Source organism: Lates calcarifer, linkage group LG15 (genome assembly GCF_001640805.2).
Source record: "Lates calcarifer isolate ASB-BC8 linkage group LG15, TLL_Latcal_v3, whole genome shotgun sequence".
Taxonomy (NCBI): domain Eukaryota; kingdom Metazoa; phylum Chordata; class Actinopteri; family Centropomidae; genus Lates; species Lates calcarifer.
In genome coordinates this window covers 12534656-12562191 of record NC_066847.1, presented here as the reverse complement: position 1 = coordinate 12562191, position 27536 = coordinate 12534656, and the positions used below count along the sequence as shown (strand labels likewise).

Below are 27536 nucleotides of genomic sequence, written 5' to 3'. Positions count from 1 at the left end.
TCAGTTCATTAGGTGTTTGCTTAAAAACACACGTAAACGCTTAGTTACTATCACCTTTATTCTCTGAATACAACTCAAAGTAACAAAACATAAAACATCAACACAGAGTCTGTACGTCATTGTGACAACATCATCCAACCACGTTCCCATGGAGACGGTATATATAATATCCTGATTGGTCCATTTGTTGCCATGAAAGGCCACAGTCATCGCTCCTTTACCTGGTGAAGGAGCGAACGTGTCGGCCCCTCCCACCTCCGCTGCCTCCGCCACCGCTGAACTTGCTCCCCTGAGATCCTCTCCCGCCTCCTCCTCCACCCCCTCCTCCACCACCGCCGCCTCCTCCCCCAGCGCTACCGCCACCTCCTCCCCCGCTAAGCCACGACAGCCCAGTGCCTCCTCTGCCCCGCGGAGCCCGGTCCCGTGGAGCCAGGCGATACGCACCTAGAAAAGAGACAGACAAAAACGCTGCATTTTTTAGCTCTATGTTTACAAAGTCATGCTGCAAAATCATGGCAAACGTGTGCGCATGTGTGCACTTCATACTTGCTGGCGGTTGTCTGGAGGGCAGAGGTCCACGTGTGAAGTTGCTCTGGCCTCCGCGGGGTTCACTGTAGGTTCCTCTGTGAGTGACAGCTGGAACTTGGCCGCTCCATGATGAACCTCGGCCTCCTTCTCTTCGAGCGTAGTTACCTACCGAACCAAAAAGAAAAGATCTGTCACCCTCTGCTGGTCAAGAGGTGGTTCTGACCTGCACTGTGTGAACATAAAACCTGAGGTCCCCTTACTGTCTTTTTCCAGAGCTTTCAACCACATCTCACCATCTTCATCAGTGAGTGAAGTCTGCTCAGTTTTCATGAGGACAATTGTCATCATGTGACCTGAGTATAGAACTAACAGGTGTGTACAACATGATGAGGGGATGACAATGGAGCCATCTCCGTGACAACTGAGCAAATTTTATCTGCTGATAAAGACCATGACAGATGGTTGAAAGTTCCAGAAAAGCTAAAGCATTAATTTTCACGTGTACAGTTTTAAAGTGGATTAACAGTATTAAGTGTAAGTAGTCCAAGTGGAAAATGTTCTTATTAATTATTACAGAAAAGATTGTGTGTCGGCAGCTGAATATGTGTGTGCTGTGTGTACCTACCAGACAGCAGGACACCTTTAGGTTGTGGTGGAGTGAAAAAGCGAGTCTGGCTGTGGAACGTGGCTCTGCCTCTGTTGCCAGTGAACAGTCCTCTGGTGGGGGGTTTGGGGGAGCTCTTCGGCGGCCGTTTAGGGGGCAAAAGCCCAAGAGGGGTTGTAATGTCTTTAAACTCTGCTGCCACAAAGTCATCCACGTGCATACTGGGAGGACGAGAAGTGTTCTGTTTGCGCTGGCGGAAGATATCATGGGGTCGGGAGACATTTTGTCCAAACCCTCCTCGACCTCCACGGCCACGCGGAGCAGCCATGATGTGGGCTCTTTTAGCAGGCTCGATGTAGTCTGATTTACCGCTGCGGGGACAGATGACATTCAGTAAGTTTACAGAAACAAGATTTTTTTTTAAAAAACATAAAACTAAAAAGTTAAATGCAGCCAAACACTGAAACTGTACCTTGATGTGATGAATGTCTCGTGCTTGTGTTTGCCCAGCCTGAAGCCTTTTGGAGCCTTGGTGTGACCAGGAGAGGAGGGCTCAGACAGGAAGGAGCGCTCCAGCTCTGCCTTCAGGTCCAGGTCTGGACAACACTCCTGAGCCAGACCCACCAAATCCACCTTCACCTGCCGAATAGAGAGAGTTGTGACTGTTTACAAAATGCATGCCAACAAACAGACAAGACACAGAGCTTCACGACTGTAGATGATCATCTTTAACCATTTTATTTTCCAATACTGACAGCTGTATGACACATGGATACTGAATTGTGATAATTCTGTTTCTACACAGGCTTCCTAAAAACTAAAATCAATTAGCAAAAATGGAGAAATAGCTGTTAACTACACTATGAATCTAGAGAGTCTGGTCAAGTCTGAACATTAAAATGTTTTAACTGATAGTAGATTAATGTCTAACATTTGCACAAGCTTTGGTGTGCACAATTTTTCACAAGTACAGACAATGTCGCTTGCCTTAGGGTTGTCTCTATAGTAATGTAGCATTTATTTAATTATTTATTATTTGAATTTGAAAGCCTGACTTAATGTTTATCCTGTTCAACCATATTGTTTGTAGCTTCATTTTGCAAACAACTTTATAAATAAAGTTATTATTAGTATCATTATGGCCACTATTATTTCAACAAATGACATAAAAGGTGCAAAAACAGTGTTCCTACAAGAGGTAATTAAACAAGATTAATAACAGTGGGAAAATATTCATATAAAAATAATCAGGATAATACTTGATGCCATGATTGTGCAACCCTAAAGCATTTCCCTGAGATATTTGGAAATGTAAGTACACACACACACACTTACTTACCATATCAAGGTCTGTTTCTATGTCATCAGTTTGGAAGGGAGAGAACCACAGAGCCTTCAGCTGCTCATCCAGAGCCTCTGACAGAATGAACACTGTCCTACAGATAACAAAGCACACAGGTAGTTTTAGTTCATGTGTCAGGTTTAATTCTAGCACTAGTTTCAAATGAAATCTCTAGTACTAAACAGTCATGTTTACAGTAACTGCCTCACTATGATGGATAACAGGATGGATACAGAAAAAGCAAAAGAAAAAAATGGATGCACAAAAAAATATCGATCTCTGTTATTTTGGGTCATTCAGAGGCCGTACCTGTGATTAAACTGGGCCCCAAGTGTCTCGGGTGCCGGGAGAGTGGGTTCAGTATCGGCTGCCGGAGGCGTGTCTGTGGCTGTCTCCAGCGTCTGCCTCAGAACAATCACATTTTCCAACATGGTCTCCAGTGACTCATCTTCTTTACATAGCTTCTAAGGACAAACACACACACAGTAAGCTGAATGTCAACACTTACTTTAGTGGAAAAAAATCCATAGGTGTTATGTGAGCATCATTTGTACCGTTATCTGTTTCTCTAGTGTAGGGAGCGGATGTGACTCGGACTCCTCCCACTGCAGCAGAGCTTTCATCTCCGAGCCCGACAGCAACCGTGGAGGAGGAGAGAAGGAAGACTCCTCACCCGATCCCTGACCCTCCTCAACACACTGGATTACAAGACAGATCCAACAATAAAAAACTGCATAAAACTCTGCAGGAGATACACACATCCCACCTGCCATAAACCATCCATAAAACCAAGTACTTACCATTGTTTCTGTGTTGAGAATCTGTCTGAGGAAGTCAAGCAGAGCTGAGAGCAGATCTGCCGAGTCCTTGTTGAAGGAAAAAACCAGCCTCTTTAACAGTGAACACAAGCCCGCACCGTGTTTCTTCAGAGCGCTGAAACAGAGATTAAGTACAATCAAAGTCTTGCTGTTGAAGTGATCATAAGGGGAGACAGTGGTGATGCCAAGAAACAAGACAGGAACGTTCATTTACACTTTGAGGTGGTAGAGTCCATAGTCATGCTCTGTGAGGAATGTCAAAGTCCTGATACAGGTGAGGAGGAGTGGTACGGTGCTCTCTGCATTTCCCAAAACCTCCAACAAGGCATTGCAGACTGATGACATCATCTCTCGCCCAGGAAGTGCATTCGCCAGCTGCTCAGCCTCCGACACGCAGCTCTCACCGGGTGGAGATACCACCAGAGAAATGTCCTGACGAAGACAGAGATTTCCACTTTAGGGTTTATTCTTCTCCCTTGTTTACAGGTGTAGTTTGTCTCTATGTGCACTTCATGTCTTACCTGGTCACACAGTGACTGTAATATTGTCCCGACTAGTTCGCTACATTGCTGCTGTTGTAAGGAGTGGTCAGTCGGAGGGACCAGAAGGGACAGAAGCAGGGGGAACAGATCGGCCAGTTGTTCATCTCCAGACACAGACCCGGAGAGCAGGTGCAACGCTGCGCTCTTACAGGCTCTCTGTGACACCAGGGCATCCATCAAAGACAGCAGACGCAGGGCCTGGCCCCAGCACACAGCTTTCCCCTCCGCCCTGCAGCCAGCACACATCATTTACATTTAAAATGCAATTTACAACATGAACACAAATAACTGTGTGTGAGTGTCCTTCACTTACGGCTGCAGCTCCTCCAGCAGCAGCTCCACCAGCGTCTTCATGATGAGTGTTGCAGTGGGTGAAGACAGGTCTGCCAGCTGAACACACACTCTCCTCAACATGGCTAAGAGAGGAGGGCAGCTGGTTGCACACACACAGCTCAACGCCTCAGAAAACACTTTCCACTGCGCCCGTATGTGCATGCTCCACAGCTTCCTTGTGTTTAAGGCTACAGCCACATCTTGGACTGATATCACCTAAGGAGACCATAAGTATGTAAACATAACTAGGTTTAGTTAGACAGTAATTTTCAGCAGGTGAAACAAAGTACAAAATAGCTGGGCAAGTATTGACACAAAGTGAGTTATGGTACCTGAGTACTCTGCATTGGCAGTGGGAGAGGCAGGAGCTCAGATAACAGTGTCAAGCCGGAGAACAGACCTTCAGGGGCTTTCAGCAGTGAGCCCAACACTTCCTTTAGCATCAGAGACCAAGTGTTACTGGCCAGAGTCTCTTCTGTGTGAGTCACCTGCAGGAAACACACACATTGTCTCAGAAAAACGACAACAAATGACACACTCTTTTCAATATTTATTGGCTAAACAAACATGTCTTAATCCTCCCTGACTCACCTCTTCATTGACACCCTGCGTAAAGGTGAGCAGCACATCAACAATAAGTGCCTGCACTCTGGTCTCCTCCCCATCCAGGCGTCCAGACGCAGGAATGGAGCAAACTATCATGTGGAGCGTCACCAACACACTGGCCACACGAGTGTCCCTGAACTGGAAAGCCCCTCCACGGAGCAGCTCCGTCAGCATGGTGCGCAACAACCTGAGCGTGCTGATGCATATGCTGAGGATCATCCAGCGCTGCGGCGTGGGGCCCATGTGGCCATGGACTCGCCATGGCTGCAGCAGCACGCTGCACAGCTTCTGCAGTACACGCACACACGTGTCCAAACCCTCACCTGAGAACAGCTGGACCCCTGCAAGACTCCACTTAAGATCCCGCTGCTGACCTGCAGAAAGGAAGAAGGAAGACACAGTGAACATGAAGACAGTATCTGTTTTGTTTTGTTTTTTCAATCATTTCATGGCTGTGTAATGAATATTCCTCAGGCTGATATTACAAAACAATCTAAACAAAAACCCTTAAACAGGAGGAGACATCATAGCTAAAGATTTAGCATTTAGTTTCTGTGTGATGAACATCACATCATGTTTTGTGTCTTTACCTTCTACAGCAGGAGGGGGGCAGGCGATGTGACAGAGGACCCTGAGCGCAGTGACCAGTCCTGCTCCCTCAGCAGTCAACACATTTTCCACATTCTGAATTCAAGAGAAAATGCATGTTTAAAACAACATATAGCACTCTTAATTTGCATGTAGCCTTGACTCAAGTATGCTACAGAGCAGGTATACGTTAGAACCGTTCAGACTTGTCAGTGAAGCGTAGCATTCCAGGGAAACACATATCTGATGAGTCTGAGGCACAGGTATATCCTACTCTTGCAGTATTAGTTGAGTGTGTGACTTCTTGCTTTGGTAGCACTTTAGCTGTTTATACAGTTTGTATTCTTACGTACGTTTCACAGCTATGACCCACTGTGTCAGCTGGCCTAGTTATAAACAGTGACAAAAATGAAATGCTTTCCTCTGGCAATAATAATGAACCAGCTCCACAGATATCTGTTTGTTTTTTTTTTAATTATTCAATTTTACCCTGAGGCCATTCTCTTTTTGTTAGTGTAGGGTGAGAGGCCTTGATTCCATGAGTGAACGTGTTGACAGAATCCCTGAATTAAATGTTATCAACAAATCACTGGCAGCCGTCCAAAAAACTGCCAACTGATGAGATTTATCACTCACTGAATTGACTCAAGAGTTACTAAGACTGTCTGCAAGCAATACAACAGGATGAAAGATCAAATTTTGCTTTACTTCAGCAGTGTGTATACTGAATGAAAGATTTGTACCTGTTTAATGTAGTCTATGAGGGCGGGAATGCTGCCAATCTCAAAGCGCAGTTTCTCCAGAGGTTCCAGCCATTTACTGAGCTCTGAAGAAAAAAAAAAAAGGACACAGACATTCACACCAAAGCTTTTTTAAATGATATGACATGTGACTGCTACACTGTTTTAATAGTTACCCTGTAATTTGGCATTGGTATCATCAGCCTTGGCTAAGGAGAGTAGCGGAGCAGCAAATTGTTCCATCATCCGCAGTTCATTAGAGCTCTGCACCACCAGTAACACCAGCATACAGGCATAATTATATGTCACTGCTTTGCGAGCCTTCGCCTCACTAAAGAGGAAGACAAGAAAAAAGTAAATGCAAAGTTGTCTGAAGTAAAATCAGGTGATGCAAAAACAGGAAGAAAAGGAGGAGAGGACAACTGCTGTACCCTTGTCCGTCTTTGCTGTGGTGCTGGAGCAGAGTGACCAGACAGGAAAGGTTGCTGTCAAGGCTGAAAACGTGGGCTACAGCGCTGCGACCAGTCTGTGTGAAGGTCATCAGGTAGAGCGCATGGAGCATGCCAAGTACCTCTGCGTTGTCACCTTCCTCCAGCCCGGCCCCACCGTCTCCTCCTGTGGCTACATGGCTCATGAGCTCTGACACACCCTGCAGAGCATGCAGAGCCTGCATAAGCCACACACCAAAGCCCTCTTCACCAAATCCAGGTCCCATGAGAGCTCCCTCTCCTCCTCCGCCTCCTCCTCCTCCTCCTCCTCCTCCTCCTGTGAACGTGCTCTCCTCGCCCTCGGCCTCTGCCATCGATGCCAGAAGACGCAGCAGCAGGTTGGTGGGCGTGGGCTGGGCGAGAAGGAAGAGCAGACCTGACTGAGTGAGTGACAGGAAGCGCAGGACCTCTCTAACGGCTTGGGTGACACCTAAGTGCCCAGCCGCTGCAGCTGCCGACAACACCACTGTGGTACTCTCCAGGAAATGGCATCCATGCATATACCTGAGAAAGAAGAAAGTGCAATATTAGAAATCAAATCAGTGAGCCACAACTACATTCAACTTTCTGTCTGAGTTTCTGCACTGTGCGGGGTTTGAGGTCACATGTGATTGAACATATACCTATACAGCGTTGGATACGGATCGTCTCTCTCCTGTGGTCCTGTTATTCTTGCAGAGGTTGGGAAGGCTTTCCCAGGTGGCTGCACCATGCAGTGAGGGGCCGTCTCTAGCAGGTGATGTAACTCTTCCAAAACCCCTGCCAACCTATCAAGCTCTGCTTCGCTCACAGGGGGAGAGTTTAGCGATGGTTCCTCCTCCATGGGGCTCTCGGCATCCTCCATCTCCTCCTGTGGATGATAGTTACGATCAGTACAAAAACACTCGTTCTCCTTGGAGCTACAAACATAACTGTGTGTGCGTATACCTGCTGTGGTTCGCTCCATGCTGCTGCTGTACGCTGTAGGTCGACCAGTACCTCATACATGTGACTTTTCTGTAATATGGCGTTGCCGGCAGTTATGACCCTCACCGTTTCTTCACGTAGGAACAGCTGAACTAGGTGCTGTGAAAGACATGAAGTTTAGTGACTGATCTGAAAATACTTGCTGTTTATTCAACTAATCAGTGCTTCTGTAAAAGTGAAGGGTGGGTGGTGAGTCCTCAGTCTGTGAGGCTCATTTTCAATTTTATTTTTTGTATAACAATAATAATAATTTTGTAATATTTTTTGTTCTGAAGTGGAACTGCATTTTTGTTCTATTCAACCTGGTTAAGAACTGTGAAAGAAAGTCTGTATTCACTGACACAGAGACAAATTGTTTGTATACTTGTGTTGCTAACCTGATAACCACTCTTTTCCGACTCTCCTGCGTGTAGGAAAGCCTCCACCCCAGCAGGAGCGCTAGTCAGAGCATCCAGAGCTCTAAGTATACTCAGCTTCAGTGTGGAAGAGACGTGGTCCGCGTGGAGCAGCTCCAAAAGCACACCCAGGGCCCCTTCACGCAGCATTGCTGTCAGGCCCTGCGGGCACTCTGCCAGGTATGATGCTAGCTTGGCACCAGCTTTTAACTGTCTGAGGTTAAGAGCAATCGGTTGTGTGAGAGCAATCTCCATACTCAGAGCCTGGAGTGCCCACTTGACTAAAACTCCAACAGCATCCTCCACCTCACTCTCTCCCTGTTTAATTAAATACGCCAACCCTTTGGACAGTAGCCCAGGTGCCTCTTCCAGAGCAGTGACCCAGCGAGCTTCTCTCTCGTCGCCAATGCTTGTTAGCAGCTCTTTCAGCTGGGTGACAGCCTCAGCTTCCTCTCCACCTGCTGGCTCTTTTGTACCACCAGCATCCCTGGGCTCTTCCACAATGGCCTTCTCAAACTGGGTATCAAAACGAGTCTTGTACGGAGGGGTGAAGTAGAGCAGGGGTCTGAGTTCTCGCTCGTAGGGGTCATACTGGACAGGTGGGACGGACGCCAGGTCCTCGGGGGTGTAGTCCATGTCAAAGGTGGGCAACTTGAAGCTACCATTATCCAGGTCATCTTCATCGCTGGAAATCTGCTCATAACCGTCATCACCTGGTGGGATGGGAGACACAGAAAAGGAGGCAGATTTGACGAAGTTAATTTGCTGCAAAGAAATAGTTTGAAATAACTTCAAACATCATCTGGGTGATAAAAATGTGCGTGTGAGTGAAAAGAGGAGGCCATTGACTTCTACATATTCCCTTTGCTTGTTCATAAATGCAAATCCCAATAAGACTACTCACACATGGCAGCATCACTCCAAACATGCAGGGTTAGTTTGACATGCAGGATGAGACTACAGCACAAGCTCAGCCATGGCTGTTAGGATGTGAGAGGTCTGCCTGCACATGACAGCTTATGAATCTTGATCATAAGCCCTCAGCGTAGGCCGGGGCAGGCTAGTTCAGAGTTTGGAGTATCCAGCGCTTGCAGATGGAGGCAGCATGCCAGAGTACACTCTCTCTCTCGAACTGTCACTCAGTCCCAAATTGACCCTTCTCCCGTGGCCCCCTGGGGAAGTCTGATGAGTTTGCAGCACCAAGGGGTCCGGGGCCGAGAGTCTATTTGGGATTGTAGCCTATCCTACTCTCGCATAAGAACTCCCCTACCTTCCTCCATCTCCTCTTCCTCGTCCTCACCCTCATCTTCCTCCTCATCTTCTTCCTCCTCCTCCTCCGGAGCGCTCCCCTCTGTCCGGGCATCTTCTTCCTCCTCCTGCTCCTCCTCTTCCTCCTCCTCGTCGCCTTCTTCCTCTTGTTCAGCGTCCGAGTATGTCTCGTCAGCAGGCAGGGATCTCTCAGGAGACACGGCCTCCAGGTAGTCGTCACGGCCCTCGCACGGCTCGTCTTTGACCACGCCCACTGTAAATGTCACAAACCAGAGGACACACAGTTTAACCAACATAGCCACAGGACACACATTAACATGCAAATTAAGACCTACAGTTTCGGGATCATACTGGTGTTGCATGTTTTAACCTGTTTCAAACACAATGTTTCTACTTCTTACGCAGCAACTGTTTTCCAAGGTTTAACACTGCTTCTTAATGTGTCTCCCCACCTGGCAAACAGTCACTGGTTTTCATGAACTTCAGTACATTATGATAAGCAGCATGTAGAGACTTGTTTGGAATATGTAACCTATCATAGTGAACATTATGTGCCCTTAACACACACACACACTCACATGTACAAAAACTCACCTACGGTGAGGTGAAACACCGGGCAACTGAGAAGTTAGGAGTGATTCAATAAAAACAAATAACCTTGGTAAACAATGGCAGAAAATAATTTACGGTACAAATGACTCTGACCTGTCACTTGGACCTGCTCCTCATCATCATCATCCGGAGGTGGAGGTCCGGGTGGAGTGCGAGGCCCTCTGGGTGCCGGCCTGGGTGGGCTGCCGTTGTATTGGTCGTCTTTTTCCCACTCTGGAAAAAAAAAAAAACACAGTGCAACAGATTTAGAAATGTGTCAAGCAAATCTGGGAAAAGAGGAGATCACAGGATTCACTGGAAATTTCAATTCCAGGAGGAGGGTGTGAAGGCAAGAGGAATTGGGTAGTTTCAGTTGAACAATACCCACCTTGTTTAATGATCCTCTTGGGCCCGCTTGGCTGTTGAGGCGGTGGGGGTGGTGGAGGAGGTGGTGAGTCTTGGTCGTGTCCATGTGAGCGCTCTGCTGTACCGTACACTGCCACGGTCAGACTGGTGTACCAGCCACGCAGCACCAGGCCATCTGTGTTCACCTGTAGACATAAACCCATTTAGCTATTCATAAATCAAAAAGGGAGGGGGGGGACTGAATTTACTTTATTTGTGGATGAACATTTACCTTTCCACTGGGTCTGAACACAATGGACTTGTTCTCATCATACTCCAGACTGAGGGTGGAAAGCAAAGATGGAAAGATAAAAACATCAGTGCAAAGATAAACTGAACTACAGACATGTAATTGAACTTGTGTAAGTTTATCATCTTGCAGATTTTATTTTTTACGTAACTATGTTTTAGCAGTCATCTGCTCAACCTTAGATAAACATCTCTCGATTCAGCATGTAACTGCTGTGTAATTATGTTGAAAAAGCACTCCCTCATCGTGCCCTTTATCTCCCTCTCCCCTCATTTCCTCTCTACTGTCCACCTGCAGTCTAAGGCACTGGTTATATATGCAGAAAAAAAACATTTCTACTGTGCAGTTTTTTTGTTTTGTCAATTTCATCTCTTCAGGTCTCTGTAAATTATTCAAATAAAATAATTTGAGAGGGAAGATTCAGTCCTGGACTCAACCTGGTGTCTTGTAAAGGATCCCAAGGAGACATAGCATTGTTTTAAGGGCTAATTAAAACACATGTAACTGTAATATCCAGGCTTTCAAATTTGTCAACAGTCTTTGTAACATGCCATCCAACACACACCTAGTGTCATATTTTCTGTCACAAAAAGGCAACATGCCATGAAAAACTCATGTTGTTTAAATACAAAACAAAACAGTATTATCATGGTAATTTGGATTATCCAGATCCTGATCGTAACACCATCTGACCAAACTGATTCTTGGGCTGAGAAATACTACTCAAAAAACACCTCTGTCACATCTGTTTATAACATTTAGAAAGTACTTATATAGCAATTAGACAAGTTAAAAAATTGTCTTCTCAACTTTCCCCACAGACATAATAACTTGGGTGTGTCAATGAACACTTCTCAATACAAGTACACGCTCTGGTGCTACTGTGCACACCTATGTTATTATGAGGTTGGAATAAAAATGCTTGACTCAAACATTCCACTTCTCATCTATTTCACCGGGACCTTTAAGTTTTTGTGTCACTTTCAGCTACTGTGTGGGTGGGGTTGAGTTTCTGGAGAGACCAGTTAGCCAACATAGGAACAAAGAGACCTGAACATTGGTGGGTGCAACCTGGCCTCTGGGAACAGGGCTCAGATGCTACTGTGACTGGTTCTACAGGTGAAACAGACGTTTGCATCTTAAGCACTTTTTAGATATGACCAGGAAATAAAGAGATAGAGAATGAGGAGAGCCTCGGAGGGGAACAGAAACAAAATGAGGAGGGGTGGGGGTGGGGGCAAGAATCATTCTAACCTGCCCAGTCTGTGGAAGGTGGGGCTGTTGGGTTTGGTGACATTATTGAAGAACAGCTCCAACTGGAAGGCATGAGGAGACGTCTCCCTGGATACACAGAAACACACATACAGTAAATGAGACAGTTAGGGCTCTTTTTTCTTCCTTATTTACATACATGAGAGGGGACAGCATATTAGAAACACGTCTGAATATAATGCAGTTCATTAACACCTCTATGACAATGTCAACAAAAACTAAACATTATAGACATCATGAAAGTAGTCTTCACGGCATGACAGTTGTATTGAATATCATTTGAAAGTACAGATGTTCCAGATAAAGTAAAAACTGAGTGTATATTGTCCATGAAGAGATTTTCTATTCCGTTTTTGCCATGCTAGATATCAGTCTAACACAGAGGAGTGTAATAGGATTCTCAGATGATATTTGCATGAATGTGATGGAAAAAAAAATCAGTTTCTCAAATTATTTTCTGGAAAATCTATCATACATCTAAATATACTGATATTTCCATATAAAATGATGCATGTTCATATTGCTCACCTCTGTATCAACACCATACAGCGGCCTAATCTGATCTACTCAGGTTTGTACACTGTTAAGCACTGAGTCCATTCATCCATTTGAATTACATCACACATTACCCGAGAGGCTCAGTGAGAATCAGGACCCACTCAACAATAGAGATCAGGTGTCAAACTCACATTCATTCATACCGTGGACCTCTCCTTTTCCTATAGGCACACATGTATCTCAGGTATCTGTGGCAAACAAACACCTCCAGAGGCGATACATCTTTACCAACGAAGCTAACAATCTCCAGCCACTAGTGATGCACCAATCCAACTTTTCCCCCTCAAAATACAGTTCAGATACACGATCTCAGGTTATCTGCTGATACCAAGGGCGCATCCGATACCAGTGTTCTCATTTTTCCAAATTTAATATCTGCATACCAGACATTTTAGTAATCAAAGTCAGGTATGTAAGCTAACAAGTAAGATAATATGGGGGCAGGGAATGCTGTGATGCTAAAAACTAAGTCAGCTGCCAACCACGAATGAATAAATGTAAAGCTTAGTGGAAACAATAAACTTCAGAATGACACTGACAGAGAAATGGTATTCATTGTGAGGGGGAAAGTTAAACTTTAAATCTTTATCTGCATCCACAGTGCTGCTGCTTTAGATGTTCAGATTTTTATCCATCATGCACCAGGAAGGCATCTAATCGATTGGTGCTGCTTTAAAGGCAAAGGGTGCTGACACTAAATATTGATTTGATTTAGGCTTACAGCACTTTATATGAAGTTAACTGATAAATCAAAACAATTTGTGGCATTATTTATCAAAGCATCCTCACTTTACTACAAGCGCCTAAAACTTTTTCACAATACTGAATACTCAGTTGCTGGTTTATTACGTAAGCCTCCACCTAACTAATATTTAGTGTCCCCTTAATATAAATTGGATGGACAAACGATTAGAAACACCTCTCAAAATGATATAATGCAGTTCAACTATTCCAAAAGAAGGACCATAAAGTGGACTCAACACCTCTCTAAAACAGTTTCAACATGTCATGATGGTGACATTTACAGCAGGGCTGTTAGATTAGACTGCATTAGTTTGCTTGCCATACCCAGTAAGATGTCAGCTGAGTGTGTGTGAGGGCAGATTAGCTCTTACCCAAATGCTCTGTTGTCAGGTAAATTGCTATGAGCTTTGATCCCTGGAGGAATGACCCGCACCTCTGTGATCAGCACTCCGCAAGGAAACCGCACCACATCCACGTTGGTTAACTGCAGAGCAATAATCACAATCAATAATAAAAAATAGTCAATACCAACATTTAGATAATACAGACCAGACCAGACTCTTTTGCTGCTCGCTTTTGAGGTAAACATGCCCAGTTAGCATTAGCCACCTGGCTAACTAGCAAACAAACTGCACCAGGATGCAAAAGAAAACAACTGCATAGAGTTACATGATCATGTAGATAAAATCACGTTAAACGCGTGTATTTGGTTCATTTAAGTGTTTAACTGTCAAGTGTGTGGTTCAATAAAAGCTGTGAACTGCAGCTTATCATTATAAGCATGTTACCAGTGCTAATGTTAGCCCGGCTAACAGCGTTAGCTTGGAAGTTGTGCATCACTCTACAAAACTCCGGAATAAACGAGATATAAGTTTTTAACTGAGGCTGCCCTGGTGTAGATATACAACAATGTGCTGAGGCGTATGAAATAGTACCTCTGCACTCTGATGTTTAAACGTATCTAGAAAAAGAAGCTCCGTTGTAATGTCCCCCGCCATCGCTCTCTTGCTGTCGGTCGAGCCAGGGGTAAACTTCCGGGATGGTGATTACTTCCGGAGCATGCTGGCAACAGCAACGTCTGACATAAACATAAACAAACCAACCCATGCACCATTTAATCATTTTATTTATATTGATCAATAATGTAAAACTGATTTAAAATTGTAATGATTCTTTTTTTGCCAAATAGTGTATCATCTTAATGTATATGTAATTATTAGTAAGTTAATTAATTCATTTATTAAAATGAAACTGTGAAGAGTGATTATTTCAGTGGTACATCTCAGACTCCATGCCTTTGGGTATTTTAGTTTTTAGATTACAAATTTTATTCTTGTCATGTTTCTGTGTGGATTTTTCTGTATTTTGGGGCAAAATACAAATGTTATTTTATTGTTGATTGCCTAAATATACTTTAAACTTTCAAAAAGCATGTATTGTTTATTTCAATTTTAAAAAATATCCAACGTTAAAATGTTTATATTAAAAATGAAGTTCATCGTTTTGATGTTTCTCGTGCTGATTATGCAACTTAAAAAGTGACAGGTAACCTTTTTACCCTCGACCCCTTGAAACACCATACATATAAATATTTCAAATGGATTTTCCCCAGAAAAGAACATATTTTTCTGTCCTCCATGGTCTGCCACGTCCTAACGTGTAAACCACCTGGAGGAGGGAGGGGGCAGGTAGAGAGTCACGTGGTCACACAGGTAGATGCACTACAAAAACGGGGAACGTTCAGCCATTACTCCGAGATGGTGACTGCGGGAGGATTCACGTAATAATTCACACGCGACGAAACCTGGATTTACGGAGCTCACCTTTGCGCTCAGGTGTCAAAGTAAAGGTGTTTATACCTCTCGCCTCCCGCGCGTGCCTCCTCTCCGGTGTATCTTAAGTTACTGTCCTTTAGTTTTGTGTAGTATTATTTTAGTTTTTTTTTTTTTTTGGCGGTGTTTGTGCTCAGATGACGGCGCAGGTAGACTACCTGGTGGTGGTTTTCACCGCCACATCTGGCGCGAGCGGAGAGCTACTGGGATCTGACGAGAAGGAGCTCGTGCAGTTGGTTTGGCAGCTGGTGGATGTAAAGAACAAAAAGGTAAAAAAAAAAAGCCAAACTTGTTACTACACCACTTATTACACTTTATTATCGTTGTTCTAAAGTAGGAAATGTGGCAAATAAGGGAGTGAGCAGGTAAAGTGAACTGAAAGTTCTGTGAAAATAGACACAAATAACAACGACAGCCTTAGATAATAACGTTAATGTATAAATATAAATAAAATAAAATGGTAAATCAGGTGAGATTTCTTTTTATACACTTCTATTCTAAAAACATGTATAAGTTGAATACAAGCTCTTAAAGTGATCTAGTATAATGGGAGGATAATTATGTGTATACTGTGAGGTGTAAGGTTCTTAAACAGGTCTCATGCTTTTGTTGCTCTTCAGTGTTTTAATATCTATGTAATAAACATCAGTTTTACAGCTAACACTGTTATATGTCGCTACATGATACTATACCCTGTGTCCTTCAGCCTGTGAGTTTGTACATGGTGCTGTTACAGGACTGACATGTTTTTTTTCTTGTGAACCAGTTGGGCAGGGTGAATGAGCTCCTAATTAAGCCTGACCTCTCAGACTTGACAGAGGAAAAAGAAGAGGAGGATGTGGTGGAGGAGAGAGTGGAGGAAGAGAATGGATCCGGAGCAGATTCTGTCTCTACAGCCGCAAGTCTTGAGGCAGCTTTGAATGAGGTAATAACGCCTCTGAATCCGAATAAGCAAATTTAGCCAATTAGTACGTGGAAATTATTAATCCACTGATAGATTGTGAGTGTTTTTATTTCTTTTTGTTTTTGTTTTTTTGATGTTTGCTGCCTGCCTTCGCAGTTTCATCTACAAATGACAAACGAGGTGAACAGTGCGGGCGCAGGCACGTCGGTGTGTTTGTGTACAGACGGGCAGCTCCACATCCGCCAAGTGATTCACCCCGAGGCTGCAAGCAAGGTGAGTAGTGAGCCGAGTGGGTGAATGCCTCGCAGCCAGGGCGGATGTTCTTCACTCTCTCCTGCAGGAGCCTTCAGAGCTCATGCAGCCACAAAGGGATGTGTTGTGTCAGCATTGTTCTCCTAGCTGAATTTAATGTTACGGCAGAAAGTAGTCTCGCAAACCTGTCTAATGACACACACCCATGCACATACCGTACTTATCCACACAAAACATTCACACACACACAGTGAAGCTGATGAAATTCTCCCACATGTCTTAAAGCCACGTTAATGCAGACCGCTCCACTGGCTTGAGCAAACAGAGATATGAGAGCAATAAAATGACAGGTGTTGATGGCCACATGCTCACATCCTTTCATTTAATGTCTTCCCTCTCCAGAACATCCTGGTGCCAGACTGTTTCTACTCTTTCTTTGACCTGCGGAAAGAGTTCAAGATGCACTTCCCCACATCTGACCTCAAGGCTTTGAATGTACACATCATGGCAGAGTGTATCCTTCAATACGTCACCTGTTGACATTTGGTTCATTACACTGCTGTATGTAAAGTATTTAATGCTTAACTCTTGGTATTTTGGACAGGTTTTGATTTTTTTGGACTGTCTTGGTTATTGTTGCTGTGTGATCTCATATGCAGATATTACACTCAAAGACACACAACACAGATATCAGAGGTTTATAGGCCACGGGGTGTTGGCTGCAGGACTAGAGGTTTTGAAATGCAAATAGGGAAACAATGGCTGCACCTTACCAAGTGCTTAGTGAAAGAGTGTGTGTTTAGCCAACAGGGCAAACCCCACACACCCACTGGAACAGGAAAACTAACATCTCGCTGTGTGTGTGTGTGTGTGTGTGTGTCTTTGCTTACTATAGTTTCTTTTCTGTGCTCCTCTTCAGTTTTTTTCTCTCACACACACCTGAACCTTTTAATTTCACCTGTCAGACACACATCTACACATGTGTAACAATACTTTTTTCTCCTCTTGTCCAACTGCCTGTTTTTATTTTATGGCTGTTGATTGTTTGCATTCCTTGACCCCGTCCTCCTCAGCTCTTAGTATACCTGTTGATGTTCCTCCCATGTGGGATCCCTCAGCCACTCTGGATCCGTCAGCCATATTACCTGCAGAAGTAGCAGTGCAGCACGTCCAGACTATGGCCAGCATTGTCCTTGCACTGCTCTCTGAGCCATTCTGTGAGTACCATATAATTTTACATTATTTAAATTGGAAATTAGTTTGACATGTACGCCTTTCTCAAGCAAAAATTCCAACTATTTGATGGTCGCTCTAATGTCAGGATGTTTCTAATTTTTATCCTACATGATTGTAAACAGAATATTTTTAGGTTATTGACTGTTGGTCTGACAAGAGAACACATTTGAATATCATCTCTGTGTGGAATTTTTCACTATTTTCTGACACATTACAGACAAAACCATAAATTAATCAATTAAAATAATTACCGTAAAAGGAAACTCTCAGTTCATAAATCTAAACTCTAGTCTACATTTTAGCCCAAGACTAAATTTGGTTTGATTATGAAGCACTATAATGTCTTTTCTTTATGTGCTATCAAAAAGCAGTCATCTCATTTTGGAAACCAAACTCTGTTTCTTTCTCATTACAGGTCACACTTTTTCTAACTCGGAGAAAGTCAGTGAGAAGTTTGAGTCTGGAACTTGGTGAGTAAAGTTTGTTCAAGATAAATATTCTTTTTGTTCTCTGCCTCTGAAATCAACTCCATGTCCACTTCTGCTGTGCTAATGTGTGTGTGTGTGTGTGTGTGTGTGTGTGTGTGTGTGTGTGTGTGTGTGTGTGTGCAGCAGTAAGATGGAGAAAGTGTGTGACAACACAGTGATCAGAGCCAGAGGGTTGCCATGGCAGTCTTCAGACCAGGATATTGCTCGATTCTTCAGAGGACTCAACATTGCCAAGTAGGTTGTTGGTATATTAAAGGCACACTCACGTGTGCAGGTTTTTGTATTGATTTTTATCAGTCACTGTCATGTATACTGGAGGCCTGCTGTTGACAGGAGGTTTACAGAGTGCTGTAATGCTCTATATGTTGTGTTGTGTAGAGGAGGGGCTGCGCTGTGTCTGAATGCTCAGGGGAGGAGAAACGGAGAAGCTCTTGTTCGTTTTGTCAGTGAGGAGCACAGAGACCTGGCGCTGCAGAGACACAAACACCATATGGGCAACAGATACATAGAGGTAACCGGTCTGAACCTGGCTTGTCGTTACAGTAATTCAGCCTCACTGCCTAGATTCAACTTAGTCGCCATACTGTGTATTTTCCCTGCATACACTTGATGATATTCCACTGATAATGATAATCATTCTTCATTAACTCCTCTCCTTCTAATGGCAGGTTTACAAAGCAACAGGAGAGGACTTCCTGAAGATAGCTGGAGGTGAGACTATGAAACTATGTAAAACTATGTACACCTGACTTAGACCTCCCCATCACTAGTAACCTGTATATAAAGTAAGATTCCCCATGAAGTCACATTCATCTTGTTCATTGGTGAGTGTAGTTACAATAAACACACTCAGATTTGAAGGTGAAATTCTTGGTACTAAGTTCAGCTCATTTTATTAAAAAACATGAATGAAAGCTCACTCACCCAACCAAATTACCCAGACTTTTTGTTGCATGTATTCATATTCGTTTGTATTCACGTATTTTCGTGAATATAATTTGAGTGGATATTGTACTGTATATCCATTAGGAGACAATCAGTCCAGTTATCTCTATGGGAGCAGTACAGGTTTCAGTCTTACCTGCTATAACAACACCTCAGAGTGACTGCTTCTTTCTGTGGATGACAATAACTTTAACGTCAACAATGCTCAGATCTCTAGTGAGTCATTTGACCTGCATACTGAGGAAGTTACTCATTTTGAATCTGCTGCAGATATTTTTTAAAGTACTGTAATATTAATCTGGTTACATTTTTCTAGAAATCCAACTTGCATGAATTTATTAAACAAGGGTATCCATCAGGCTAGTAGGACACTATATAGTGCTGAAGGTGGTCTAGATTGTCATGAGGAGATAAGAGTTAAGCTTTATAGAATAAAAAAGGCAAACTGTGCCATGGAGAGCACTACAAACCAGTACTGCTGTGTCAGTGTGCAGGTCATGGAAGAAAAATTTCAATGTTGTTCAAATCCACAGTGTGATAATATCTGTTCATTTACTTGTGGTTCAATAGGTGTGTCTGTGTCCTTGTGTATGTCTGTGCCAGGTACCTCTAATGAGGTAGCAATGTTCCTTTCCCGTGAGGACCAGATCATAGTGAGGATGCGAGGTCTTCCCTTCAGCGCCACACACGAGCAGGTGCTCGCCTTCTTCTCCCCGGGAGATGGTCTTAAGGAGATGTGTCCGGTCAGTGGAGGGAAGGATGGCATCCTGTTTGTTCACTACCCGGACGGGCGTCCCACTGGCGATGCCTTTGTTCTATTTGCCTGCGAGGAACACGCACAGTGCGCTCTGAGGAAACACAAGGAAATCCTGGGGAGAAGATACATTGAGCTATTTAAGAGCACAGCAGCAGAGGTCCAACAGGTATGTCAGGGTGTCTGCCTGGATGTGGGTGTGCTCTTTTGTACGCTGTGCACTTTTGCATCGTGGATTCATTTGTGTGTATTTTTTTAATTTGTAAACTGTTGTAATTGTGTTGTCATTTTGGGTTAAAGTTTGTTGTTGTGTCCCTTTATATCTTGATTGTTTTCTATGGACAAAACTTTTAGGAATTCCGTGTCTGTTTGTGTGCACACAGCAGAGAGTGACACTGTGTGGGTGTGTTTCTTGTCTCCATTGTTAGTTGTAGGAATTACTGGAGTAGGACTTAAGGGTGGGGACCTGCATGACAAGGAGGACTGTGTGTGTGTTTCCTTTTAGCACATAGGTACACACAGTTACTCCAGCCACTGTTGCGTCTTTCTCTGTCTTTTTCTGTCTCCACCGCCTCTCCCGTGACTTGAACACATGTGGACTAATTTTCTTATCTCCGCAGCCTGATAAGCATACACTCACATAGGCCTGAATATCTATGCAGAGGCCTTTCCTGGTGCTTTTATGTATGGCGGACTAAGTAGTTTTATTGGTCCTCTCCAGAAATGCAAACATGCTGGTGTCCTGCTGGCAACAAGCCAGCTCCGGTCAGGCACCGCAAACGCATTTAAACACAATGTGGACTTATCTTTGTTTCACACAAGATGCCTGTTAAAAGGCAGCTTTTACTGTCTCGTCTCATTGTGTATGCACTTTTTTGAATTTCAGCAGTTGATAGGCATTTATTTGTCATAGCGCTTACGTTTATGAGTTTATTGGAGACAGTTGAGAAACGGCTCTCTAAACTAAAGTCAGTGGAAAATAATTTCACTATGACAGCACTTCTGCCTCCTTGACAGTATTTGCTTTAGGCAGAGTATGTAATTTGTAACTGTGTGTGTGTTTTAGGTGTTGAATCGGTACTCGTCGGCCCCTCTGATCCCCGTGGCCCCCGCCCCCTTGGTGTCAGTCCTACCCACGGTGTCTCTCCTTCCCCCTCCTGGTGGTGTTAGGGACTGCCTGAGGCTGAGGGGGCTGCCTTACACAGCGAGTATAGAGGACATCCTCACCTTCCTGGGCGAGTTTACACACGATATCAGACCACATGGCGTGCACATGGTCCTCAACCAGCAGGTACATGCAATAACCACACTGACACACCCATAGATATCTCATACTCTCTCACTACGCAATGCTGCAATAATTTTCAATTGCCTGCTGTTTGCAGGGTCGTCCGTCGGGCGACTGCTTCATCCAGATGACCTCGGCGGAGCGGGCGGTTCAGGCCTCACAGCGCCTCCACAAGCACGTGATGACGAGCCAGCGTGGTGCGAACAGCCGCTACGTGGAGGTGTTCCCCTGTAGCGCAGAGGAGATGGGCCTGGTGCTGATGGGAGGCTCGCTCTCACATACACATACACACACACACACCCGGAGCAGGAGTGGGACAGGGCTCAGCCCGCCGCCATGTAAGTCCAGACGTAAGTGCTGCTGGGAGCTGGGGGTGCTTCGGGACTGCAGGGTAGGTGGGCTCCTGCCGTGGGGGCAGGGTTGCTGGGTTTTCTCCAATCTAGTACTGTGGGAGGACGAGGACTAACTAGGAGAATTCAAAACTGTGTGTGTGTGAGAGTGTGCGTCGGCGTGTGTGTGTGTTTGTTTTGTGAGAGTGTGGTACCTCTTTGTGATTTAGTGATTAAATTACCCATTGCATGCACCGAGAACCCTCACGTGTTAACTGTTCACTCTACACTTTCAATTTTCACCTGTGTTCACACATCCTGATTGAATCTTGTAGTTCATCTTCTCAGCGGCATGTTGTTACTCATTCTTAATTTTACTCCCTTACCACTGCTTGAGTGATTCGTAAAGATCTGAGGGGGCTGGAAGAGTGTAAGCGAGTCAGCTAGCCTACGATATGGCAAAAATGGCTTACAACTCTCCAGTCTTATCAGATTGTAGTAGTGGTGGTTTGTGGGATTTAGCCTCATTAGACTGATGCACCACAGGTGTGTGCGTCTCCTCTGCTTGTCCAATCAGGAGCTGTGGGAAAGGTGGGCAGAGCTGAACGCTGGTGCATAGATGCGCTTTGTTCTCCCGTGTCTGTAGTCCTTCAACATAAATGTGCACTGGTGCACTTATAGTTTTCAAAAGGAGCTGCGATTAAAAAGCGGTCTGATGTTTCTGAATTGTTTGAAATGAAGTGCAGATGTTCACATGAGTGAAAAGGATACGGCACAGGGATTCAAGGTTAGGCATGTGTGGGTTGTAGTGAGGCCATGTTAAGTCCCTGCTCCACATAACCACAAACTGAACCCATGGCCAGAGAGATGTTTTAGGAGGGGGTAAAGAGTTCAGGCACCAAGAACAAAAACTATTGATAGGCCTAAAATGGCATGGAGCATAAATTGTGTATTACCAATTAGATTTTGGCTTGCTTGAGTGAAAGCAGAACTATAATGGATGCCATGGAGACTTAGGACACTCGCTACCTGTTTGGTGGGTAGCTAGAGCAAGTGAGCTACACAGACGGCGACAATATAAACACAAATACTGTAACAGATAGCTGGGTTCACACCTGAAAACTGCTCATCTGCCTACAGTCCGACCAAATATTCAAAGTGAGCCACAGCCCAGATCAACATTTCCTGCACAAAGACGCTTTCACTCTTTAACACGTACATACATACTGAACACGTGTCAGGCGCTTACTGATGACAGTTGCAGTCATTGTTTGTGAGTTTGCATGAGCATCTCGTCCTCAAGCAAACAATGATTGGACTTCTCCATCGTACGTCTGCTACTGTTTGTCTGATTTTAAGTCTTGCGTCTCTCTCTCCCCCTCTGTTCTCTCCTCTCCAGGTTTATCTCCTCCATCCTACTCCTTCACCCCTGTGCCACCTGTCTTGCCTACAGAGGCTGCTGCTGCCCTCTACCCTCCCATTGGTCAGGTGTTACTGACCCCTCGGCCCCTGCCTCCAGGACATGCCTACTACCCCGGAGCAGCTCAGCTATACATGAACTACACAGCCTACTACCCCAGGTGAACAGAGACAGACACACGCTGACATTAAAGTACAGCCACTCATGTTCCATTACCTGATGTGTCAGTCTGGTAATGTTTACCAAGTATATGATAACTTTTTTCTAATAGATCTCCCCAGAAATGACCTAATCAATCTATCACATGATATTGTCTAATGAGAAATGTTTGCAAATTTACTCTGTGTGGTAATCACACTTTCTCACATAAAATGAACCACTCAGTAATCAATATAAATAGATTTAAGAGCCAAAAGACTTCCTTTCCTTAAACTGAGACTGTCAGATGTTGTTTACTTTCAGGCTGTGTGCTGCTGAGTAAGCAAATAAGAGACTAAACTGGTATTGTTTACATGCCTGATTTTCTGAGCCTTCTGTTTGCCTAGGTATTATTCCGATTACTTGAGGAACATGAGAGCAATAAAACATTTCATCATCTGTCTCACACTCACTATTCACGGACATTTAGTCCAGAATTACAGAGATCTACTAAAATTGCTAAAATTGAATTTTTTTAGAAAACCTGCTGCAAAGTTAATCATTTCGGCTCTAATCAATATTCAATGTGCTCTGGGTGGGAAATAGATTATAGATTAATGGGGGATTTTTTCTGCATCCCACTGTTGATTCTGTTTGATCCACCAAAAATAAACTCAAAGTGGAAAAGAGGAACAGTTCGTCTTTGGTTTAAATGCATCTTGCCAAGGGGAAAGATTGGGACAAGGGTAGTTAATAACTGAACACTGCGGTATCAAAGAACTTGGTAAACACCAGTGACCTCTGTTTCTCCCTGATCAGCTGTGTGTCCTTGAGAAAACAGGTCATTTATAGTCGACGCCCAAAGTTAGTCCCAGTCTCGTGATTCTTAGGTGCTCTGTTTGCTCTGAAATTTGCACCTTTTTGAGTTGCTTGTGTTGCTTTTTCAGATATTTTCGAGATAACAGTCTGTCACACCTCCTCTCTTTTCTTTCTCCAGTCCACCTGGCTCACCTACCACAGTAGGCTTCTACCCCTCCCCCTCCTCCATCTCCTCCCCAGGGGGGTTGGTGCGCATGCCAGGTTTGACCTACAACAGCAACGGAGTCAAAGACCTCATTAATGCAGTGCAGGGATACCAGGTGAGAGACAGTTCTCTACAAACACAGCAAGCATCTAAACAACTAGCTATTAGTCCAGTTCATGTATGTACCTTCAGAGTTCACATGCCTCTCTGTAAGATCCAAGTGTTGTATTCAAATCTCCTTCTATTGTGGGTGTGTATTCTCAGGCATCCACTGTGTTTGCCCAGAGGCTATCAAACTAGTTTATCCTGTCTACTCTCCCTGTTCTGTCACTCATGCTCTGTTGCTTGCTTAGACTTGAATTGGAGGAACTCAAGCCTTATTTAAACTTGGAAGAGAGTGAACAATCCCAGGGATGTGATGAATAAGTGGATTTCTTGAGTTTTTACTGAATTAAGAGACAACATTGGATTGAAATTTCCTTTTTTCCCTCATGAACAAACTCTTCTTTCACCTCCATGATGGACTTTACAGGTCCATGTGGTCTATAGGTTAGTTTCTATGGTTATTTGTATCTCAGCCCCCTGTCTCTGTCATTCCTCCCCATTCCTCACACCACAGTACGCCCCTGAGGATGCTCTCATGCACGCCCATGGGCCCGTGCACGCTCACGACCCGACCAGGACATTGCTTACGCAACCCAAAGAATGGGTGTGTATTTAAGGTGTCTGAGGCAGGTGGCAGGTAAGGATTGGCTGAGGGCTCAGTGAGGGGGATTTAGTGTAGACAAGTGACTGTGGCTTGGGTCTCAACTGGTCACCGTGGGTTACAGGGCTCAACACGATGATGATATGTTCTGTTTAAAAAGGGAATTTTCCACTAACCGCACACAGTAGCGTCAATGGACATATCTTTGATTGAGTTGAGTGGTTAGAGGAATTTTCTTGGATTTTAGTCAATTCTTGGGTTTTGCTTTGAATCATTTTGATGGGATGTTGTTCTCTGACCTACTGTACAACCTTTTTATGGAAGTCTGTTTAATCAAAGGCTGGCTACTTTTTGTCATGTCAACAAGTCTTTTATGGGATACAGCAATAGCTAAGAGGTTCAATTGACTGTTCACTATACCCTGCCCCTTACAGTGATTGTCCAGTCATAGCTTAGCAACCTGTCAAGCTTAGGATTTTTCCATATGCTAAAATGGTGGGAATGGGTTTTTAATAAGAGCTTTACTTGGTATCTCACATGTTTGGATAGTGATGTCTTTTTTATCAACAACAAAACAAAAACACAAGAGCAAAAGTGTAAGGAAAGGATTAAACTACGTGTTTATCTCCTTTAACATAAGCTGGAGTTGTTAGCATGTCCGGCTAACTAGCTTACTACCAATTGTAGTAACTGAATGTTACTTCCAAAACGGCATGTAATGAGCTAACTGTAATGTTATGTGGAGTTACATGTTACATTAGAAAAATAAAATCCTTGTTCATGATTGGAACATCCATTGCATGGTGCTAGCGTAAGAGTTTTTAGCAATTTCAGCAGCTCAATCCTGCTCTTTAGTTTTCGTTCCTGTAACTCGTGCCAAATGTGTGTTAGATAGCGCTATGTTTTCCAAAATCTTAGTTTTTCCCTCATCCTAAAGTCCCTTTCATTTTTTCTACCAACCCACAGAGTTTTAGGTTAAGAATTAGTTTATGCTAGCTAGCTACAGCTAATAAAATCTGTTAGCAACAGTCACCTTTTTAGCCAAGGTTATCGTAACCCTTTAAATAAGACACTTGCTTTTGTTTGTTGTTGTGTGAAATCAAAGACCAGTTGTTTAAAAAATGACTTACTAAAAGTTATTACTTAATAAAAATAGCTGCATATGTGTAAGAACCGAAAGCTTGACAAGCATAGCAACAGTAACTAAGAAGGGCGTGGCTTAGTGAATGGTCAATTGGTGGTGTTGTAGTGTAATAGCACAATAGGTGGGTAATTACAGATGTAGCCTTCAAGTGGTTAAGAAGGTGATGGGTAACATATGGTGCTGGTGTAAGGGCTCTGTGTTTGTCGCTGTTACTCTGGGATAATGTTCTTCTGTCTCTCTCTCTGCTCTCCTCCCCCCTTTACCTTACCCCCCAAACTCTCCCTCCTGCCCCCTCTATAGAGTCCCGCAGAGTCCGTTTCTCTCCTGAGCAGCAGTCTGATTGGTCAGTCCAGCGGAGGTGATGCTCCTCTCATGTCCCTCCCCGCTCTCATGACCAAGCCAGCGGGACAGTACCTGGACCTGACCCTGCTGTAGGGTCACACATATGCAAAAGTCATGTGACAATGACTTGTAATGTATTTTGTAGGTTTTTAAAAAAGTAGTCTTTTAGATGTGTTATTTATATCTTTAAGAACAGAAATTAATGTATTTTATACCAAAATCATTGTGGCCTTAGCCAAAAATAGCAGTTTTGTCTTATATTGCACAGTGTGTATTTTAAAAGCTTTATAGAGATTTTTTAACATGTTATGATATTATAATCACCATGAAATATTTGCTAGCCAAACTAGAGAAAAGTGACCTAGTAGCACCTGAGCTAAATCTTCTACTTAAGCTTTTCTGTGAAGAGTGAAAGTGTGTGTGTGTGTGTGTGTGTGTGTGTGTGTGTGTGAGTGTGAGAGAAAGATGAGAATGAGTATTATGCATGGCTGTGATACATTGATACATTTTAATACTTAATCTGTTTTATGCAATACATTTTATGTGTTTATATACATTTGATACAGTACATAGTGATTGTACTGGAAGCTTTAGTGCATGAAGAAGTTAGTAGTTAAACTTTAAGATGTTTACATAATGCCAAATATCAATGCACTGCTAATCAATAAGACTATTAATGAATATAATAGCAGTATCTTTGAATGACAATATGTTACACTGTAAGTTTGTCAAATAGTCTGACCCCTGTATCAGACTTCACTTATAAAAATGTGACATCTCACACTTCATTAGCCCTCTTCCTCTCACCCTGTATGGGTCAGTTTCCATGTTGTGTAATGCCAGTGTTGTCTTGTCCATTGTTTTTGAGTCACACCTGAATAGAGGATGGCCCCCGTTCTCGTAACCTAACCACAGAGTTGCATTCTTCAGGAACATTCATGTCACAAACTCTCACCTTACTGAGTGAATGTCAGGAGCCAGAGGTGGTTTCTGACAGATTTGATTACATGTTTTACCAGGACCACAGATATTCATCAGTCCATCACACTTTCCTTGTCTTCTTTCACCATCTACACTGATGTTGGGGAATGTGAGTGAATGAGCAGATTCTTATGCAGAAATCTCTTTGACATTTCCCTTTTTAACCAAATTCTTTGGAGAATAGGTGGAAAGTTGAGAGGGAAAGGACACGAAGGACATCTCTGATTTGTATCTTGTGAATTTACTTGCCCTATGTGCCCTGAAAAGTTGCTGTTTGGATTCCATGTTGCTGTATACACGTCTAACAGTAGGACTTTAAACTCCTGCTCAGGACATCCTGCTGCGGCCGAGCTGAAAAAAAAAACAAACAAAACAATAAACATAACATGTGAAGTCTGCCGGTCTCCAGCTGTTTGATTTCACTATTTGCCTGCTTTGCATTTCACCTCACTTTGGCAGTGTACTAACCGTGGCGTTTGTACTTTGGGAGGGTTTGTGAAGTGCAGCAGCACAAACACACAGGTGAAGCTGGTGATGACAGAATGTGGCTGGAGGCGAAACTGGGGGAACTCCCTCACACTGTCCTCAGTGATTACCTCTGTGTTTCCCACATTCACACACATGCTACGGTGAAGAAACTATTGTCACTCAGACACACTAAACACATTATGTGAGACGCTAGCCTTTTTTTTTTTTTTCACAGGGTGGAAAAGT

General features: G+C 43.7%; 2 protein-coding genes across 5 annotated transcripts; one reads left to right on the top strand and one right to left on the bottom strand.

The window, feature by feature from the left end:
• Window positions 1-40: 40 nt before the first annotated feature.
• virma (vir like m6A methyltransferase associated) lies at window positions 41-14084 on the bottom strand. The gene is made up of 27 exons (XM_018686143.1): window positions 13975-14084; window positions 13411-13523; window positions 11720-11806; window positions 10448-10496; window positions 10199-10361; window positions 9925-10044; window positions 9221-9472; window positions 7933-8663; window positions 7517-7654; window positions 7213-7439; window positions 6533-7093; window positions 6278-6432; window positions 6105-6187; window positions 5364-5457; window positions 4759-5147; window positions 4500-4655; window positions 4148-4383; window positions 3814-4063; window positions 3507-3724; window positions 3275-3407; window positions 3029-3172; window positions 2784-2938; window positions 2472-2568; window positions 1605-1771; window positions 1154-1503; window positions 547-693; window positions 41-444 (listed from the first exon to the last, which is right to left on the bottom strand). Exons 1-27 carry the CDS (start codon window positions 14035-14037, stop codon window positions 218-220), a joined length of 5505 nt encoding a protein of 1834 aa, XP_018541659.1. The 5' UTR covers window positions 14038-14084; the 3' UTR covers window positions 41-217.
• A 710-nt stretch (window positions 14085-14794) lies between these two features.
• esrp1 (epithelial splicing regulatory protein 1) lies at window positions 14795-27220 on the top strand. Of its 4 annotated transcripts, none has more exons than XM_018686146.2 (16): window positions 14795-15140; window positions 15638-15796; window positions 15932-16048; window positions 16430-16541; window positions 17101-17244; window positions 17679-17733; window positions 17875-17985; window positions 18130-18262; window positions 18420-18462; window positions 19300-19619; window positions 20517-20741; window positions 20836-21076; window positions 22467-22647; window positions 23623-23764; window positions 24269-24358; window positions 25800-27220. In XM_018686146.2, the coding sequence occupies exons 1-16, from the start codon at window positions 15009-15011 to the stop codon at window positions 25932-25934; spliced, it is 2340 nt and encodes a 779-aa protein (XP_018541662.1). In that variant the 5' UTR covers window positions 14795-15008; the 3' UTR covers window positions 25935-27220. The 4 variants fall into 4 exon arrangements, with proteins under 4 accessions (XP_018541662.1, XP_018541661.1, XP_018541664.1 ...); XM_018686145.2 differs by having other exon boundaries at window positions 20836-21088; XM_018686148.2 differs by having other exon boundaries at window positions 20836-21088; window positions 24269-24391; window positions 25800-25946.
• Window positions 27221-27536: the final 316 nt, after the last annotated feature.